This window comes from Plectrocnemia conspersa, unplaced genomic scaffold (genome assembly GCF_051122295.1).
Source record: "Plectrocnemia conspersa isolate PC_06_02 unplaced genomic scaffold, ASM5112229v1 ptg000013l, whole genome shotgun sequence".
In the NCBI taxonomy this organism is placed as follows: domain Eukaryota; kingdom Metazoa; phylum Arthropoda; class Insecta; order Trichoptera; family Polycentropodidae; genus Plectrocnemia; species Plectrocnemia conspersa.
The window spans coordinates 2,145,158-2,165,453 of NW_028277177.1; the positions used below are offsets into that span (position 1 = coordinate 2,145,158).

General features: G+C 32.7%; 3 protein-coding genes across 4 annotated transcripts; 1 reads left to right on the forward strand and 2 right to left on the reverse strand.

Annotated features, from left to right (window-relative positions):
* Positions 1-1,293: 1,293 nt before the first annotated feature.
* Positions 1,294-5,715, forward strand: LOC148226966 (thioredoxin-related transmembrane protein 2 homolog). Its single transcript, XM_088202365.1, has 4 exons — positions 1,294-1,407; positions 2,414-2,979; positions 3,040-3,174; positions 5,438-5,715. Exons 2-4 carry the CDS (start codon positions 2,423-2,425, stop codon positions 5,550-5,552), a joined length of 807 nt encoding a protein of 268 aa, XP_088058491.1. The 5' UTR covers positions 1,294-1,407; positions 2,414-2,422; the 3' UTR covers positions 5,553-5,715.
* On the reverse strand, positions 5,707-6,170 carry Taf10 (TBP-associated factor 10). Its single transcript, XM_088202366.1, has one exon. The coding sequence runs from the start codon at positions 6,115-6,117 to the stop codon at positions 5,770-5,772; it is 348 nt and encodes a 115-aa protein (XP_088058492.1). The 5' UTR covers positions 6,118-6,170; the 3' UTR covers positions 5,707-5,769.
* Positions 6,171-9,580: 3,410 nt separating this feature from the next.
* Positions 9,581-18,058, reverse strand: Dhx15 (DEAH-box helicase 15). 2 transcript variants are annotated; one of them, XR_015811904.1, is made up of 15 exons: positions 17,947-18,058; positions 14,472-14,650; positions 14,291-14,402; positions 14,060-14,236; positions 13,669-13,907; positions 13,471-13,602; positions 13,225-13,400; positions 13,055-13,161; positions 12,791-12,987; positions 12,624-12,719; positions 11,049-11,186; positions 10,481-10,706; positions 10,225-10,415; positions 9,998-10,160; positions 9,581-9,937 (listed from the first exon to the last, which is right to left on the reverse strand). XR_015811904.1 is itself a non-coding variant. In XM_088201421.1 (15 exons), the coding sequence occupies exons 1-15, from the start codon at positions 17,994-17,996 to the stop codon at positions 9,810-9,812; spliced, it is 2,208 nt and encodes a 735-aa protein (XP_088057547.1). In that variant the 5' UTR covers positions 17,997-18,058; the 3' UTR covers positions 9,581-9,809. The 2 variants fall into 2 exon arrangements, 1 of the variants encoding a protein (XP_088057547.1); XM_088201421.1 differs by having other exon boundaries at positions 10,481-10,603.
* Between the last annotated feature and the right edge of the window lie 2,238 nt (positions 18,059-20,296).

The following is a 20,296-nucleotide window of genomic DNA, read 5'->3' on the forward strand; positions in this document are numbered from 1 at the left end:
AAAGAGAAAAAATATAATAATAACAAAAGAAAATTTGGTGCATCTTTTGTTGCAATTATTAACATCACTTTTTTTTAAAAAGAAACGAGTTATCTATTATCTTTAACTTTTAATTTCGATATAATATTTAATTTCTCAATATGAAAAATAAATATATATGTATGTATATATCTCACACAATTTTTTAGACGGAAAATTCTAAAAAATTGTGTGATTTCGCAAAACCCATTTAGAGATTAAGTGGGTAGTGAGAGCGGTGCATCGAAAAGGGACATGACAATCCGAAAGTATTGTTTCACAATCTAGTGTTATGACGTGATTGCTAGTGTTATGGCGTAAAAATATTGCTAGCATAAGAAATGGGCTCGACAAAGCTTAAAGTTTACAAATCTCTGCTAACAATCAACGTATGTTGAAATTTGAAAAATCTATTATTTTCGAAACATTAACTATCATAAGACAAAATAGGATCTAACATGTTTGTCTTAATAAGCCATGGTGTTTTTGTATTTTGTTGATTTATTGCTACAGAGACAAACGATAAAGAATGATTAATAGAAACGACACAATCAAGTTGTTCTGGTCTTTGTTTTTTACACAAAGGGTTCCAAAGGCCCCGAAAAATTAACGATGTAGTTTTGGTGGAGTCTGAACCGGCAAAACCGACCCCAAAATTCGCATATTTGGATTTCATCGTGTTTTTTATGAGAATAAAACATATATGAATCGTAATTTCACACTTTGTGATAAAAATAATATTAATGTCTGTTTTAATTCAATTTTTATTTGTGCGTGGGGTCCTGCGTGATTAATCGGTTGCTTATACTCAGAGCCCACCCTGAGTGGAAGTAATTCAGTAGGTCTAAATGATTTTATGTCTACAGTAATGTTTTTTAATAAAACATAACAAAAAATAATAACGTTCAAATGTTTGTGGTTATAAGTTAAGGGGAAACTAAAAACCTTTTGAGTGTAATGGAAAATAAAATCCCATATATTAATAAAGCGAGTTAAGCACACTCACTTTATTTTTTATAATTAATTGCAATTTCTATTATTTATGCTTTATAACAATAAAATTAACAGAAATACAGTGAAATATTTATATATGAAATTAAATAGATAAAGGGTAAAAAATAACTTCAAAAAAACACAGCAATAAATGTATCTAAACCAATTACTTTTATGTATAATGTACTTAAAACATTTTATATGTATATACTTACCGCCCAAGTAATATATTTTATTTTTATTTCATTTAATACCAAATTCATTTTTTCATATGTCCACCCCAAGTTTTATTTGACACTTCCTCTGTTTAGCACTATTTGGGTTAAGGTTAATTTTCACATAAAAGTGTGAAGATTTAACGCTTTACCTGACTTAAATAGGCTTAGTTAAGAATCGGTAAGTAATCATAACCGTTAAATATAACTATGTAGCTATCGTTTTCATTAGGAAATCGAACTTTCTGGTAACATTTCCATATAAAATGGCTGCCGCTAATCATTGGCTGGAAATTGAGTCATGTTATTATAAATTTACTCTGTAATTGAATAATAGAGTATTACGTTTCGACAAAATAGATTTTCTTAAATATGGTATTTTTTATATTTCAAGATTCAGAGGTAAAATGTGTATCAGTTTCCAGGAAAATAAGAATTAACTAATATTTTCACCAAAAATAAAGAAATTTGAAATAGGTGAGCAATAAAATCAGTTATAATCAGTCACAATAATGAAATCGATAGAGGAGTGTTTGCCAAAATTGAATGTATCTATTAATAGTATTTCTCCGTTAGATGTGATTTCCCAATTAATTATTCTAGCATTTTTTAGCTGAATCTTTTAATAACTGGTCGGAACATTGTGAAGTTTAAATATTTGTTTTTATGTAATTATATTCTGGAATTACATTTATTCATGCTTTTAATTTAATTTTGAAAAAAATATAGGGAAAAACTATTATTTTGAAAAAAATAATATGTATAAAAAAAATTACAATTCGTATTAATAGGAATCAAACAGCACTTTTAATACAGTACTTTATTTGAATATCTTCTGTGGGTATTCAAAACTGGCTCTTATGATATGCAATACTCAAAACATTGCTTAACAAAAGATCAACCGTTGTCTGTTCTGTTTATAAATAACATAATCACAGCTATTAAGACCAATGGCCGACTGTTAACCCTCTCTTATTAATTTAAATCCCCCGAAATGAAGCAAGAGTACGTCTTCTGGGTGACATTTTATAAGGGAAACCATTGTGGTTGCTTTCCAATGATGACAAAAAATACATTTATAGGTGTGCCTTGCTCATAAATAAATAAATAAAAAATATCCTTGTGGCTAATTATTTTTTTAAATTTCTTATTTCTTTTAAACTAATTATTTTTTAATTTCTTTTCAGATTTCAACTATGACGTTCAAACAAGAACTCGTATCACTACTCAATCCCTATTATATGATCAATTTGTTCATGTGTATTTCTTATATTTTGGCAAAAAGAATTCCGGCATCGTGTGGTATCCTCTTTAATGCTGATCATTGCGACTTTGAGGGCCGAGAAACGGAAATATTACTATTTTTAGTCTCAGTTGTAGCAATTCGTACAAGACGATCCGGGAGCGTTTCAATCGCCGATTATCTCAGTGCCTCTTTCACGTATGCGCGTTTAGCCAATTTAGCATTATGGTGGTACGCAGACGTTCGTCTAGGAATTGGATTTGGAGTTCTTCTGGTGTTCATGGCGGTCTTGCTTCCGAGACCGGTCGACCAATACAATGAAAAGCTGATTTACTTCAGAGGAGAAAACAATCTAGAGGAGGAGATGAGCCGAGACAAGAGGGTTGTTTGGATTGTGGCTTTTTACGCAGCTTGGCATCCAGCTTGTAACACTTTCGCGCCAGTATTTTCCAAGATATCTGCTGATTTCCATTTGGAGAATCTGCGCTTTGGAAAAGTGGATATTGGAAGGTGAGATTAATCGGTTGATGTTGATGTGATTTATATGTTGAGTGTCTTAATTTTTTGTAGATTTCCGGAAGTGGCTAAAAAGTATAGGATCTTGGATTCGGCTTTGAGTAAGCAGTTGCCGACAATGATTCTTTTCAAAGAGGGCAAAGAGGACATTAGAAGACCCCAGACCGATTCCAAAAACACTTTGATAAAGTAAGTGGATTTTTGCCTTCTGAGAAGTGATAATTGTTTTTTCGCCCTCCTATTGACCAAAATTTGGTTTGAATATACTTTGACCTACACTCTCATATCAAAAGACTAGTAATATCAGTAAGGATAGCTCTCATATTTTTAAAACAAATAACATCTAAGTGCAGACAATCTATGGAGCAATATGCGAGATGCGACGACTGTTTGTACTTCTTCCGCTTATTTTCCCTGAGAGATGAGTTGGCTACAACGTTCCCTCTAAGCTGCAGTTTTGAAAGTCCCGCGCAGTTATCACAAGCTAGCGCGCACTCCAAAATTCATCGGAAAAAACAAAATTTTTACTACTTGAATTTTCTAAAATAAAATCAAAAAATAAATTTAAAAATAACATTAACTGCCAATGTTGAGTCACCAATTAATTTTTGCTCATTCTCATAAATGTGTCGAGACTTGAGAGTGAGTGAGACAGTTGCACGTCTTGCATCCAGCTCCCATGCACTCAAGTAATGTTGTCAATTCCAGGAACGCATTCGTCTCAAAGATAAAAATAAAATTCTACACTTCGAAGAGAGTAGTATTATATATATCACACACTATCGTCAAGCAATATTCATTTTTTTAAATTAAATATTTTATTTTACCCCAGACGTCAAAACGTTCAGCAAGTCATTTTAAATTTTCATCGAGTTCCTCAAAGCAAACTTGAATGGCTGTCTATATCAATTGAAACTAAAATGCCATCATCAAAATCATCGCAAATTTCAACAGTGAAACTTGGGAGTATTTTTGCTTATCGCAGCAATACGTATGATATAATTTGTAAAGGTTGCAGCCAATCAAATTCTAAAGGTGAATTTACCACTGGCAAAAAATGGACTGATTGGAAATTAGTTATTTCTATTCGGGAAAGCGTACTATAAGATAACGCTACATAAACTCCTGTCATTCAATTACAGTTTTTTTTTTTTTTACCAAATCTACTGATAGAAGGCATATGAAATACTTTCGACGGCATCAATTGAAAGCCGTAATATCAATGAGCTCTGTAAAAATACTGAATGGCCACCGCCTTGTCGCCTGTACGCAAGAATATTCACTAATCATTTTGTCTCCTAGATCAATTCCGCCTTTTGTTCTGCTATAAAAATTAATCACGAGTGGTCGTTTATTTTTGCTGCCTTCACTATCTGTGTTAAAAACTTTTGTATTGAGCAACAGAACCATGTGAAATATTTTTGAAACATAAGACGCGAAGCACATGTTATCAGCAAAACCAAACAAACTACTATACAGTTCTTTCAACTTACCTCCTTCGATATTTCGAGCTTGTTGAACCAGTAAGAAATAAATCGTTTTGTAATTGACATTGAGCTAAAGGAATAGATGTGAAAAAATTGTCTGTCATAATATTTCTCTTGGTACCGTTATATACTACCATTCATGCACATTGTAAGAATCATCTGAAGGTGAAGATAGCGGACGTGAGCTCTAAATATGCCCCGACTTCAATATACATATAAAAAGTTTTCTGCAAAATAATATATGTCATAGTTTTTTATCATAACAAGATATTGATATCATACATTATACATTATGTTCCTTGTTTTCATTACACTCCGATTAATCTAACATATTTGATATGAACTATAAATAATGAAAATTTGTTATTACTGCTTTTATAATAAATAATAAATGTAAACGTGAAAAGTACTTAGATTACGATTCGAACATTTCAATCATATCTTCGTTATCCGAGAGAAATTCTACTCATTCAAATTCGATTCATCGGAATCATTATATCTTTTGTTTGGCAATAGCTATAAATATGATTTAAACCAAAGTTATTGTAGTTTATATTAAAATTATTTAACGAAGTAAAAATATTAAATATACTCGTTAAGTTGAAAAATAATTAAGAAGCGCACGATTGAAACACCGTATGATGCGTGCGTCAGAGCGTGAGACACCTTGTCCTAGTTCTCGCTCTGTCACACGAACTTGTACATCTCGCTCACACACGTACAAACGAATTCGTAGATTGTAATATCTTTTTGTAGTGTTGAGGTATAATTCATTGCATTCTGTTGAGGTATAGTGTGTACTTATGCTACAGCAGTGTCGATGATCGGTAACTGAAGCGTCCTAGGGTCGCAATCCTGTCCCTTTTCCAGCGATTGAAAATGCCTTTCTAATGAACTTATCAGACAGCTGGTACAATTATAGTAGTGTATGTAATACGTTTTTTAAAACAAATATTATCTTACAGATTCTTATTCTCCGAAGACAATATTAAAGCAGCTTTTGACCTAGTGGCGATTCATAAAGAATGCACCGAAGAGTTTGAGAGCAGAAAGCCAATAAAGAAGAGTAAAAGTGATTAGAAATAAATAAATAATAATATAAATTGTGTGGTGATTCTCAATTTTGATGTTACACTCGAATTATGTTTGCAAAGTAAGCAATAGTTTTAGAGTAATGTTTGCTTTTTATGTAAAATGTATATTTGTTTGTTTTTTATAAATAATAAATCTGTTATGAAGTGAATACAATTATTATTTATTCATATATGTTATATACAAGTCGAAACAGAGTAGATGGTTAGACGAAGTAGTGGGGTTTCCGCGCAGTGATGCCGTATTCGTGCAGGGCGGGGACGAGATCTTCCATGGTCATCGTGTAGCGCTTCTCCTTGGCCGGTTTGTGGCCCTTGGACGCCGCGTGGCCAGAGGAGCGGGTCTTGCAATGCTGCAACGCGTCGTTGGCGACGTCAGCTAGGAACTTTTGCGCGGCAATGGCGACGAGGCGGAGCAGCCGAGGATCCTGCGCTTCGAAGCCGGCGATGCCCAGGTAGTAGGCCACCACCGAGTCTGGCACCGTAGGGCTATAGTCCTCTAACTGGACGAGCAGATCGCTTAGAGCGCGGCCGGCACCGACTTCCTCGCCCATTGTCAACAGCTGACTGACCGAATGACGCGACCAGTGTTGCCACACTCGAAAACGACGCGTTGAGCCGACATCAAAATTGAAGGTATTTATAGCAATTAAAACATAATTCGTCATTAAATTTTATTATTCATTTATTTAAAATAAAAAATCATTAACTTGATATTTAAATTTGCTTATTATTTATATTTAATAATTTATTATTAAATATAAATAATAACTCAATAACGTTTTGCAAAAGAAAAGTAGTTCTGTTTATAAAAACGTTAAGATAAGTAGAGAATGCATAAATCTTTTATAATAAATATTAAATAAAATACTTTATTTTACATAAAGAAGACTTCCCAATTTTCGCTGTCGTTGCTAGACTGAATTTTCTAAAACGCATTTACTTTGTATTTTTCGTTTGTAAATGTATATTTTAATTTATTTTAGCTTGGTTTAAAACCGGCAACTTTTTTTGCGTCCCCTTTATAGATATTTTTACAATTAGATTATTAATGTGGAGATTATGTCAAAATTATTGTTATGGTATTTATCAAAAGTGTGGTTTTACTAATGCCGAATTTTTTTCAAAATTTTGATTGCGTTTCCGTGTTATATTTCTCATTGAGAACTGTGTATTATATTAAAATATTTTCAACTTTTTTCCTTGAGAAGTAGGGATTTTTCTTCTAATGGAATGCGGGAAGGACCAGTCTTAACGAGCTCCAAGAACCAGCGAAACATTTTGGCTATTTGAATATTTATTTTGTCCTATTGTTTTTTTTTACGGAAGCCAGCTAAGGGCGAGCTTGCACTTGGCCTGGTTCAAACATTTTGTCTATAATAGTTTTTTCCTTTATCAAAACTTGCGTTATAGGCCGTAAATACCGTGACTATTTATTTTTTCTTCAAAACGGGATATTTAGTAATTTTGTAATACAGGTTTTTAATTTCGATTATAAATGTTCTTCCGAAAGATAAATCTAGTTTTGCATTAACATTGTACTGTTATTAGTTAATTAACCCTTAGACCGCCGACCGGTAAATTCTTAATTACTCGCTGTACGCCATGCGTTTTTAGCGATATAATTTTTTGGCTACTTACTCTGTTTAACACATCATTACAGCCAAAATACTCAATTTTTATATTTTAAAATTATATATGTATGATTAAAATGATTTAAACATTCTAATTATATCAATAAGCAAACATTTTTAGTCGTATTGTTGGAAATATAAAGTGAACAAAACTAAATCTATTGGTCGGTCCGCGTGTTTGCTCGCGTACACACACCTACACCCACATGCACGCGCGTGGCACTATACATGCGAACGACAAGCAGGGTCATGCTGACACTGAAACAATTTTAATATATAAATCTGCAACGCATTTTTTCTTCGTCTGACTTACATCCTGTTATAAAAATTTACAAATCGACAAGATTTCTTTGATGCATACAAAATCACATATATCGTACACAAAAATAACCCTAATAACCAAACCGTTTGTTTTTGATCAATGGTGTTTGCAATTGGTTGATGTTGAAGGTTGTCATATTTCTTTATATATAAAAATAATAAATAATAAAACTTGATAGCAAGATACGATGTTACATTTAACTATATATAATTATATGTATAATTTATAATATATACATATTCTTCTTCTTCCACGGCACTACAACCGGTGATCGGTTTTGGCCTTTCCACCTAATTTCTTGTAGGGCTTCTAGATATATCTTGAGTTTTAGTTTTTCTTCCGCTATTGTTTGCATTTTTCTTGGTTGTAATATTGCACATTCCAGCTTCCAAAATTGAAGTCCAATCGTTTATCTAGATTTCGATCGTCTAGGTCAGGGTTTCCCAAACTTTTTGAGCGACGGAACACTTCGCAAATCCGAAAATTTTGGCGGAACACTTAGCTTATTTTGCTGTACCCAACTTCTAGGTACTAAAATCTTCGCCCTCATTATGAAGTAGAATATGTTCATTCTTTTAATTTACTCCAAATTTTTGTGAAATATCTATTTAGGCTCCATGGAACACATATTTTGGATTCGCGGAACACCAGTGTTCCGCGGAACATAGTTTGGGAAACCATGGTCTAGGTCATTATGAATCGGGGCGGATTTATTATTTATTTGTGATTTTTTCATAACTATTTGGATTTATCCACGTTGGTTGGTTTGCTCCATGATAGAAACCCTCCTCCTTTATCCGGGCTTGGGACCGGCAAGAGTGCAACATATCTACACTCCAGGCGGAATATGTAATATATATTACGCACATACACATATATATACAATAAATAATAAACTTTTCGACCATCGTGACGCATTGGGGTAACCTGTTAGGTCACGATGGTATTAATTTAATGTAAATAAATAAACATATTACAAATAAATTATAAAATAATAGAACAAGTAAAATAAAATGATTCTACGACAAGGAATCGTTTTGTTATTATTATTATTATTTAATATTTACTAAGAGTTAATATTGATATTATATTAATTATATCTTATTTATATTTATTAATAAGTATTTAATAGTAATTATTATTATTTAACTATTACAAACAATAAAAACCAATCACAAAAACAGTTGACAATATTAAAACAGTCGAAATAACGTATAAATATATTCACAAGTATTTACAAATCACAATTATCATTGAAATATTGATGACATAATTTAATTTCGATTCATAAATTAAAGTATAAAAAAACGAATTTCCGCGATGCGTTTGTGCTAACCCTAAAAGTGGTCTAAAGAAGCACGATCGAAACCGCGCGCGAAATACAAACGACTAAAATTAAGGCGTGACTTTATAATTATATATACCACTGTTTCATCGCAAATTCTATAAATAAAATCACTGAAATCGTTTACTAGGAACTCAAACTGATTTTTAAAACATATATTGTCAACTTTTACCTTTCCGTTTCTTTAAAAAACGAAGGTTTTAACGAGCGCATCATGTCATGCGCTTGGCGTTAGACAGTAGATTTAGTTGCGCATCATATCATGCGCTTGGCGTTGAAAGGATTAACAATAACGTTTAATGTTTCCGCCTGGTTGGTCTTGACATTCTAAGTTTTATTTATGTGCCCCTGTATGGTAAAAAGAAGCAAACTAAAACCGAATACTTTCTTGAATCCGTGGTTTGAAGCATCAGTTATTACAATAACACAGTTGCATCAGCTGAGGTAATCTTTTAATTCACCTATTACTATTGGCGTAGTGGTTTCTATACTTATCTAAAATCTGTAACTTTACTTTAATAATTTTTCTAGATACATCTGGTTTAATATAATATATAGTAATCTACTTATTTCGCACTTTATTCGGCGTATTGGTGATAGATGAAAATAATACTTTTGTTTTTGTGCATTGATTCTGCAATATCCCATCGTTTCTTCTAATCAATTGTGACTGCCGCTTGTTCAATTCAATGATTCAGATTTAATAAAACAATGACTTCTAAATTAATGATTTATTTTACAAATACAGTTGTGCTCATACATTTTTTTAAATACTGGATTATTCATTACACTAAAAAAGAAGAAAACAAACTTGCGGTACAATAAAATGATAACTATACATAAAAATGGAATTATTAAGTATCAGGAAAGTAGTACGCAATAGATTTATTTTAATAATTTATATTCTTGAAAATTGATTACTATTCTTAGATAAGTAGACTACTACTAGAATCCTTCGTGAAAGTGCTTGGAATCCATTTTTTCCTGCAAAAACTCGAGTTGCCTCCTGGCTTCGCACATGGGGAAATTGTTCATATCGTAATATTGTGGTGCAATTTTCAATAACCATTGAGCTGAAATAATAATAATACAATAAGAATAAAATCGTATTATATAACAAGTGTTTCACTTACGATTTATATCAGTGACAGTGCGAATGTAATTCTTCGAAGTGAGCACGAATTCGTTATAAATTACCCATTCGGGTTTGTGACCAAGACAGGTGGATGGATGTAATTGGACTTCTTGGTTATCTTTAACGGTAAGATAACGTGTCGATCGTTCTAAGTGTGCAACCTGAGATCGATACATAAAGTGATTAAATATAAGAAAAATAAAATAAAAATAAAATTTGATATACCTGCATGAAGAAGCCCTCGACTAAGGCTTTTCTTATATTGACATAGTAGTTTTTGCTACTAAAGTCTGTGCTGGCTCTCGCCAGATTGAAACGATCCATTATTCTCGCTAACTGCTTCCGTACGTTATCGCCCGATTTGAGCGAGCGATAGTTGACGAAGTTGTCGTAGCACCATGTAGGCTCTTCCATATCTGTACGACGAAAGAATTACATTATAGTCATGCATGAGTGTTATCGTGTTATTATTTTAACTCACTCTGCTTGAACGCGTGGTAGACGTTGAGCAGCGTCAGGTGGTCTCCGTCGATGTGGGCGAACCGCATCTTGGCGTCGTCAGCAGCCTTGCGAGCTTCGTTGGGCCGCACGAAACACTGCGGCACTGAGCACAAGTCGCGGCACCGCCGCGTTACTTCAACTGTTCGGAGAACGGAGCGCGCCGCCGCCGCAGATGCTGTCGCCGTCCGCCGCGCTCCGCCCTCCTTCTGGCACACACACAAACACTCTACCTGACCATGCCGTTCGCGCGCGCGCGCGACCTTTCAAACTTTCACTGCATACAATCGCACACGCTCAACTATTTTCAAATCAAAACTCATTCAAAAAATGAACTTAATTGAAGATTAATTCCAAATATGATCATTTCCACGTTCACACTTTTGGTTTAAATAATTTTATAAAATGTATATGTATGTTTGCAAATCCAGAATCAAAGCAATCGATTCGGCAACTGATACCGAATCGTCAATCACAAAATGATGTGTGTGTATATTTCAATATATATATATGACTAAAAAAATTGGTTTGGCCAGGTTCGCCCCGGCTACCTGAGAGCATGGCTGTGATGGATAGAATTTCGTTCGAGCAGTTGTGGTTACAGGAGGCGATCAACATCTTTGCGAGTTGGGGGTCCAATGGAAATTCGGCCATTACAGCGCCGAGATCAGTCAAGTTTCCGTCGTCATCTAAAAATATCAAGCAAAATCAAGAATATTTAAAAAATATGTATAAAATATACTATTTTTGCCACAAAGATAAGATAACACAAATAATATGTAATTTTTTTTATCATTTATTACTTCAATGCCATAAGAACACAAATGTACACATTTTTTCAAATATTGAATACAGTTTTTTTTATATTATACGTTGGTTCTTTGGTAACATCAATATAAAAAAATAGTGGCTGGAAAAAATTGAACAAGATATGCCAAATTTGAAGTAAACCAAAATATAACAGACAGCAGATTTAAATGATATAAATTCAGAAGTGGAGTCTAATCACAGAAGAGAGAATATATAGAAGTAGAAAACTATAAAAGAATACATTTTTAATTTGATGAAATTTATCATTAAAAGTAATCTTTCTGAAGCACGCCTACATTTATTAATTGCATTACAAATTATGTTGATAACCCCAAAAAATGTGGTTTTTATAAATTAAAAGTTATCTCTAATCATCGATGAGGGAAAATCGATTTATATTTTTTGACAATTCTTTATATTGAAAGCAATAGCAAAATTCACAAATTTCGACAGTATTAAAAAAAAAATGTTGCGAAAAAGGCAAGGAAAGTGCGTATAGTTGGGGACTAGAAAACTCATACTCATACAATTTTTAGTACGTACTTATACAATTTTTAGTACGTACATAGACTCATACAATTTTTAGTTCGTACAAATCAGGTGCGTGTGGTGAGATATACTCCCTTTGGCTCGCACTCACACATAAACTAACGGACACCCAAATAGCACATCCCCAATTTACCGTGTTATTGGGGGTCTACTGTATGTTCCTCAAATTTTCTATATTATTTTAATGTTAGTATTGCAGTAAAATTTTTATGTGAATATTTTATCTGGCTTCAGTGCCAAAAAACAATTTGAGATTATTTGATTCAACATCACATTTAAATATACACAAAGTCGTCATTTCAGCTTTTTCAATGTAGGGGAGAGGGGGGGGGGGTCAAAGTTGGCCAGTTAGTGGTCGTTTTTTTAATATTTTAAATTATTAAGACTTTTTATATCAATATTACGACTTACAATAAATGAGAATCGAATGAAGCATATCTAAACCGAATTTTGAACAATAGGAGAGCACAAATAATAATTATCTTTCTCAGAAGTCAAAAATCTACGTCAAAAGCAATGAAATCATGTCGGCGCCATTATATAGCAATAATACGACTAATAATAGAATGAAGCACATCTAATAGGAGAGCGCAAAAAACAATTTTTGACTTCTCGGAAGTCAAAAATCCACGTCAAAAGCAATCGGTGACACTGAGCGATTTTAGAATGATAAAATATCTAACATTATAAATATAGTGTTTAAATATATAGGTCATTGTATTACATAAAAATCATTTATATGTTGAAATATATAAATATAATCATACCTAAAGCAGCTAAATAGTTCAGCAATTCCAACGCTCTCATCAAAGTTTCTGGCGCAGGCGGATCCATGAAATCGAAATGGACCAAATCATCGATACCTGATAATAATAAAAAAATAATTATATTTATGAAAAATATAATGTTAAAATTACATTTAATTTTAACGAACCTAATTTTTTCAATTGCAACACGACAGATCCGAGATTCGAACGCAATATTTCTGGATAGGTGTTCTCCTGCATCTCGTTTTTGTAAGCCTTTTCTGTGTAAAGACGGAAACATTTTCCAGGTCGCGTACGACCGGCACGCCCAGCTCTCTGTTGAGCCGACGCTTTACTGATAGGAGAAACGAGAAGAGATTCGACCCTGCAATTTTAAATTACTGTTAGATCGATACTGTATATAGCTATCATAGAGGCAAGAAAGATCTTACCTAATTCTAGGATTGTACACCTTCTGTTTAGCAAACCCTGGATCGATTACAAACACAACTCCGTCTATTGTCAACGAAGTTTCGGCGATGTTTGTCGATACGACGACCTATAAAAATAAAACAAATATATAGCGTATGCTATACATATGCTATAATTTAACAGCAAATACCTTTCGACCGATAGCACCGTTGGCTTTCTGAGGCGGAGCCGGTTCGAAGATACGCTGCTGCAAATTTGGCGGAAGAGTGGAATACAACGGAATACACTTCAATTCGCCGACGTCAGGTCCGAGTTTATCTATTTCGACCTTGATACGCTTACAAGCTTCTTCGATTTCTTCTTGACCTGTTTATTAATGATATTTTATAAGTTCTATATACTTGATTCAATTTAAAAATATCGAATCTGTAATTACCGGTCAAGAAGAGTAAAATATCTCCTTGAATCTCTTCGCACATGTGTATCTGTATGACAGTTTTAATGGCAGCGTCCAAGTAATCTCTCTCGGGGTGTTGAGTGTAAAATATCTCCACGGTGTGAGTACGACCTATACAGAAATTAAATTATTAGGGATCGGTAATTAAGAATAATATGAGATGAGCGATTTACATACCGGGAACGTTCATCAGAGGCGCGTTGTCAAAGTATTGCTGGAATTTACCAGCGTCCAGAGTGGCAGACATGATTACGAGTTTAAGATCCGGTCTTTGCTTGACGACTTCTTTCAAAACTCCCATGAGGATATCGGTGGCTAAGGTGCGCTCGTGAGCCTCGTCCAACAATATCACTTGGTACTGTTCGAGGATCGGATCGGACATGCCTTCTCTCAACAACATACCGTCAGTCATGTATCTGGTAAAGTAAATTAAAAAATTAGTATTTCGCGCGGATAAAATAATTAAAAATATTCATTGCTACGGTTAAACGTAGTAGATTTACTCATACACTCCGTTCCAGCAGACGAGCAATACTGTTTTTTTTTTAAATTTGTTGTATATACTAACTTTAATTTCGTATTCGGTCCAGAACAGTCTTCAAAACGGATGCTGTATCCGACTTCCTGCCCCAAAACAACGTCCATCTCCTCGCTGACACGTTGAGCGACCGACATTGCTGCGACTCGACGAGGTTGCGTGCAAGCTACAGCTTTTTTACCGACCGATCTCGAATACTCAACACACCTTAAAAAAATATAAGTTAACACAAATATAGAAAAATAGCTTATCATATATTACCATTGAGGTATTTGGGTCGTTTTTCCCGATCCGGTTTCGCCAACGAGTACAATTACTTGACTCTCGGCCAAGAGTCGCATGAATTCGGATCGATATTCGAACACGGGAAGACCTGTACAGTAAAAATTAAATTATAATATACAATATTTAGGTAGGATAAATAAGATGGATCCGATTTTACCGAGTCTTTTCCTATATAGTTCGTGATATCTGTGAGAATATGCTCGTCCGGTGTAGATGTTCAGTCCGGAGCCCGATGCCGGTGGAACCGTGGCGACGGCTGATGAGCTAGCAGTCGCCGTGCTGGATGATGATGACCCACTCTCACTACTAGCTCCGGCCAACGCTGCTCGCTCTTCTCTGTAATGATTATTTTCTGATACAGGTTATCGATAGACGGATATTTTTTGAGGAGATGAAAGAAAAAGTTATGAACAAGAATATATCTGGACTTTCTAAGATATTGGCTATTTTTTATGAATAGCAGGTCACAAAAGATGTTGAGTATCTTTTGCGATCTGCAATTCAAACGAGACGCTAAGAGTATTTTCCAACTCTAAATCAATAATCTCAGTTAAGCTATATTATGCTTTACAAGTTTCAACTCAATCATAATGCGACAATAGCAGTTAAAAACATCTGTAATGCAATGGGCAGGATGCCATTAAATTTAGAAAGCGTCAAATGTGGTTCTAAAAATTTCGTTCTGGGAATTTTGATATTGAATATCTCCTTAGGGGTTGTTAGTGAGGATATTAGTGTTGCCATCTTAGCAGGTCCGAGATTAACGATACAAAAGCTAGAAAATGTGTTAATTTGCAAAATATCTCATAAATTGTCTGAGGAAAATCCTGCGCAGCAAATCTCAAAATGCCAATAATGAACGATTCTAGAAAAGAAAGATTTATTTTTGAGTTGAATTATTACAGAAGATGAGAAGTGGATCCTTTACTTTAACATGCAACATAAAAGGATGCCAATCAACCCCTAATTCCAAACACGAGAACATGATTATAAACAAATAAGATAATGTAATGCATTTGGTGGGATATGAAGGCCATAATTCATTATGAGTTATTGGATTATAGACAGACAATTACAACAGAAACATGGTGTGCTCAACTAATTGCTCAACTAATAAAAAAAACCTTCCTTTATAAATTAAATAAGAATAATTTAACATCAAGGCAAGCGTTCGCCCTTGTGTATCCAAGAAGATGATAGAAAATAGCAATGGATTTTTTTGGGAACTCCTTCAACTATCGTATTCTTCAGAGATTGCTACAAACGACTATCATCTATTTAGATCCGTAACAGTCTTTATGTGGAAAAAAATATTTTATAAAAACGGATATAAGAAATTACATTAAAGAATTTATTTTTTGCTAAATACATTATTTTTGAAACAGATATAAAAAAATTGATTAACGCATGAAAAATGTATTTGGCGTTAGACGCATGCACGCACGTGTGTGTGAGAACTCCATATTAAACATAATTCACTCAACGGAATACTTTTTAATTCTATGCTCTCTCTCTCTCATATTAGATACTTTTGACTCTCATAAATCAAGCAATAAAACTGACACTTTATGGTCCTAGTATTTTATTTAACACTTTTCGATTCAAGTTACGCCCACTACCACAGACCGTGCAAATTATCAAAAGACAATTTCAACATATTTACTGGATGTCATAAATTAGTTAATCTATTTAAAACTGCGTATTATAAACTGATTGTAAAATATATACGTGATCTAGACGAAAAAATATTTTTGTATAAAATCCATAAAAATTAAAATCAAAGTTTAGTTTGTCCCTGTGACTGTTTTTATCGTAAAAATGGATCATCTGTAACAAATATGAAATATTTCTCATCATCCTTGGATTTAAAATTAAGTCAATGATTGAGAAGAAGCCTCCATTGAGTCGCACCCCCGCCTATTAACCGAAAGACACTTTCCAGATGTGTTCAACCATTCTAACCGACACTGACAGTAATTATATGCGTAATTACACGATTTAAGATGTTTAACTTTTTTCATTTTTACCATTATTGTTTGTTTTTAATACAATTAATAGGTTTTTATTAATATCCTATAATAAAACATACTGCAGAAAAAGTTTGGTAATTTAATTTTAAGAAAAAGGTTAATTTGCTGATTTCGTTTAATTCACAAAATATAGTTGAAAGAACCTAAACTCAAATTTTGCATGGGTGCTGAGTCCCCTATAAAGAAGTACCAATCTCTACGCTATAGGGGGGTCGACTTAAGTAAGAGCAGAAGCAGTGTGATTAATTATTCCCCAGACTTGACTACATTTATGTCAGCGATTCAGCATCAGGGAAGCCATTGATAGCGAAGAGAACTTTTATAAATAAAGTTCATAACACATAGAATAATTTTGTTTTCTAATGTTAAAATTGAAAAGTATTTTATAAATAAAATTTATATTATTATCAACCTGATGACTGTTTTATTAATATACATATGAAAATATTCACTGACCTAAGACTAATTTTAGTAAGAAATTGATAGAAGTATCCCTAATTTTATCATCAAGTCATTTAAAATTGGTTTAAAAAATAGAAAATATATTGGGCGTGAAATATTTTGCTTAATATTAAGTAAAAAAAAGTATATAGTTTGTCCTTATGCCTCAGTGACAAAATGTCTAATCCTGGCTATGTATGCCCCTTTAGAGAACGTTTATTATTTTTAGAACAATTACACATTGTTGTGAATCGTTTCTACGGCGACCATCCTTGAAGCCTTCTTGTTACTGGTTGGAAACGAAACAAGCTTTCTAGAAGAACAAGGCATCTGGAAGCGCTTTGGCAACCCCAACTTGACTTCACAGTAATCTTTCAAACTGTGAAGTTCAGAAATCAAATGACTCTTATATCGTTATGATACAGATAATTTAGATGTTAACTTTACCAACAATAATTGCTTATCTAGCATAAATTTATAATTTCTTAAGTGTATCCTCTCAGTGGCTCATATCAAAAGACCATATAATTTGCATAAATGTAAGTGCGTACTGTTCGTAATTAAGAACTCTTTTATTTCACAATTAATTTTTATTTATTGTGTATATATGTTTTAACTAAGTAACTTGTACATTTACAAATAAAAATTATATTTTGTTAAAATACCCATCTCTAGAAAATTAATATAAAAAAAATTGCACAAAGTTCATAAATAAATAATGACGTTTTTGTGTATAACTATATAATTTTTCTTGAAATTTTAACGTTTTTTTAAATGCACATAAATAACAAGAATTTTATTTGAAGTTTATTCTGATGACCTTTGATTTTTAATCAGATTAGAATCTAGCATACATCATTTTGCATACGTATTATACATATGTTATTACACAACCCAATTAAAGCGCAATACCAGTGAATAGTAATAAACGAGTGTCGAATTAAATCTCACAATAGGCGGTTTTAATAAAAATTGTATTATCTAAAACGATTATTGTTGCGTTTTATATCAGTAAATACGAAAACGATATTTATCAAATGAAAATATAGTACATATACTGTGTGTGTGTATTGGATTTGGAAACGTCAGACAATGAAGCATGGAGATAAAAATGGCTCCAGAGTCACAGATATGCGTAAATCGGTAAAACTTGAAGCGTACCGTCTCTTTTTAATGAACGGGTCCATCATTTCTATGCGTCGTTTCGACATATTGGACGATTGTGGAGCAGGGCAGCGCGACGAAACCAACAAAATGGACGACTGCCTAGAGTGTTGCCATTCGAGAAAACGTCTGCGGCGCTGCCAATCGAAAAGCACATTCTATATATATAATAAAAAACATTATGTTATGAACAATTTCAAATATTAATAAAAGTATAAAATATATTTCAATAATAGCTTTTTTAATTCATAGTCAGCTTCCGGCGTAATGAAACATTGATAAGCCTACTCAGAAAAAGTGTAATGTTAAGGGTAGCTGATGATACTTTTAATAGCCTTAAATTTTTAAGAACTTTTTCCTTATTCGTCGTGATGGCCTTTTACAACCATTTCATAATTATTACAAATGCGTAAGAAATGTTTTATAAAATAAAAAAATAAAATATAGTAGCGCATACATAAAAAGGTAATTGTTAATTAGCACGGTTATTACTCCCCACTAAGTTTTCCAAATCAAAACCAAAACTCTACCAAAACGAATTAATCATTATACCTTTATTATATTAGCTTAGGTTAGATTTGGGTTTGAACAGCAAATGAACGTTTTGCAACTGGCAAATTTGAGCGTGGAGCCGTACTAACTAACAAGTACCACAAAAAGTGCACCATTCAAGCAGGGACGTCATTTCAGATTTTTCCATAGAAGGGTAAAAGTTGTATAGTCAGTGGTCATTTTTAAATATTTCCATTTTACTAAGATTCATATTATTTTATTAAATAACATGCATTTTTCTAGGCTGTTTAGAAACCACGTCAAAAGCAATACAATCGTGCCTTCGCCGTCACAGTGGAAGCGCTTGGTTATCTAGCGTACATATTAAGAATTTTTATAATAATATTACGAATAAGTGAGAATTGAATGAAGCATATCAAAAATCCACGTCAAAAGCAATAAAATCGTGCCGTCGCCGGTTCAGTGGAAACGCCTCAAATATGATTTTATTGCTTTTGACGTGAATTTTCGACTTCAGAGAAGTGATAATTGTTTTTGAGCCCTCCTATTGACCAACATTTGGTTTGAATACACTGATGAATACTCTCATACCAGAAGTACCTATATTATCGGTAAGGATAGCTATTATGTTTTCAAAACATAGTGTAATATCCAAGTGCAGACTATGGAGCAATATGCGAGATACGACGTCTGTATGTACTTCTTTCATTTATTTTTCCCTGAGAGATTAGTCAGCTTAATTTGTATTTTGCACTCGACCTACTAAAAATTATAAATGAGAATACGCTACACATTTATGAGAGCCCCTACAATTTTATCACTTAAAAATATGTTTACTTACAATTTCCTTTGGTTTTTTCACTTTATGAAAGAGTGAAATTGAGGTCGTTGAAAGTTTGAATTTCTATCCACATTGTAACAAAACATATTGATAGCAAAATATTTCAAATAACAAGATATTCCACGGAAGAAACTATTTGATGGCAAAATATCACAAGAATACTGTAACAATCCATGACGATAAAACACCCAAATAAAAAAATCAATAAACATAAAAAATACGTATACATTTTGATATTGTGTATTGTAAAATTTCAAGTATACATTTACCATTAATTTATTTGATTTAAATTACTTGTAACACAATGTTTTAAAATGCAGTTTGATCAACAGCAGTCACGAGTGATCAGTTTCATAAATTTTATGTAATATTTTTTTATTCTATCGATAATAAGCTTTATCACATAGAGATACTTCGTATAAAACCTGATTATATAGATAAAACAAATATTATGCAGATAGATAATTTGATAAAAAAAATTCATTTTGTTTTGTGTATTTATACAAAACATTAAAAAATAACACTGCAAAGGTATACATATATTATGAATTCCGAATAAAAAACTTTGTTAGCTGATTGTGTTTATGTGCTTTATATTCCAATCGATTTGATAGACGAGTTGTATTATACAGTTTTTCATTGCATGGGATAAAAACAGTGATTCCCACCTGCTGATATGTTAAATTTATTGTTCTCAGTTACTTCAACTATTACTATTACTTTCACAAGATCGTAAAATGACACTCTATTATATCCAACGCCTACCTTGAAATTCGATAATTTTTAAAGAGTGGATCTAGTACAAATATTAATATTTTGAAATACTATCGAATTACAAGGTATATTATATTCGATCAATATTATTTCAACAAGATTTATAAAATACATTGATTTCTTTCAACGTACAAATATAACTTTATGTTATAAAAAATGACAGTGTTGTGTTTATTTTATTAATCATATATGTAGATAATTTTTATAGATTTTTAAAAT

Coding starts and splice junctions, on each gene's coding strand:
- LOC148226966 (XM_088202365.1), top strand. CDS start 2,423: ATGACGTTCAAACAAGAACTCGTATCACTACTCAATCCCTATTATATG. Junction 2,980..3,039: donor GGAAAAGTGGATATTGGAAG/GTGAGATTAATC, acceptor AATTTTTTGTAG/ATTTCCGGAAGTGGCTAAAA. Junction 3,175..5,437: donor TCCAAAAACACTTTGATAAA/GTAAGTGGATTT, acceptor ATTATCTTACAG/ATTCTTATTCTCCGAAGACA.
- Dhx15 (XM_088201421.1), bottom strand. CDS start 17,996: ATGTCGAAACGACGCATAGAAATGATGGACCCGTTCATTAAAAAGAGA. Junction 13,401..13,470: donor TATTTTACTCTTCTTGACCG/GTAATTACAGAT, acceptor ATTAATAAACAG/GTCAAGAAGAAATCGAAGAA. Junction 10,416..10,480: donor CTACCACGCGTTCAAGCAGA/GTGAGTTAAAAT, acceptor TTCGTCGTACAG/ATATGGAAGAGCCTACATGG.
- Taf10 (XM_088202366.1), bottom strand. CDS start 6,117: ATGGGCGAGGAAGTCGGTGCCGGCCGCGCTCTAAGCGATCTGCTCGTC.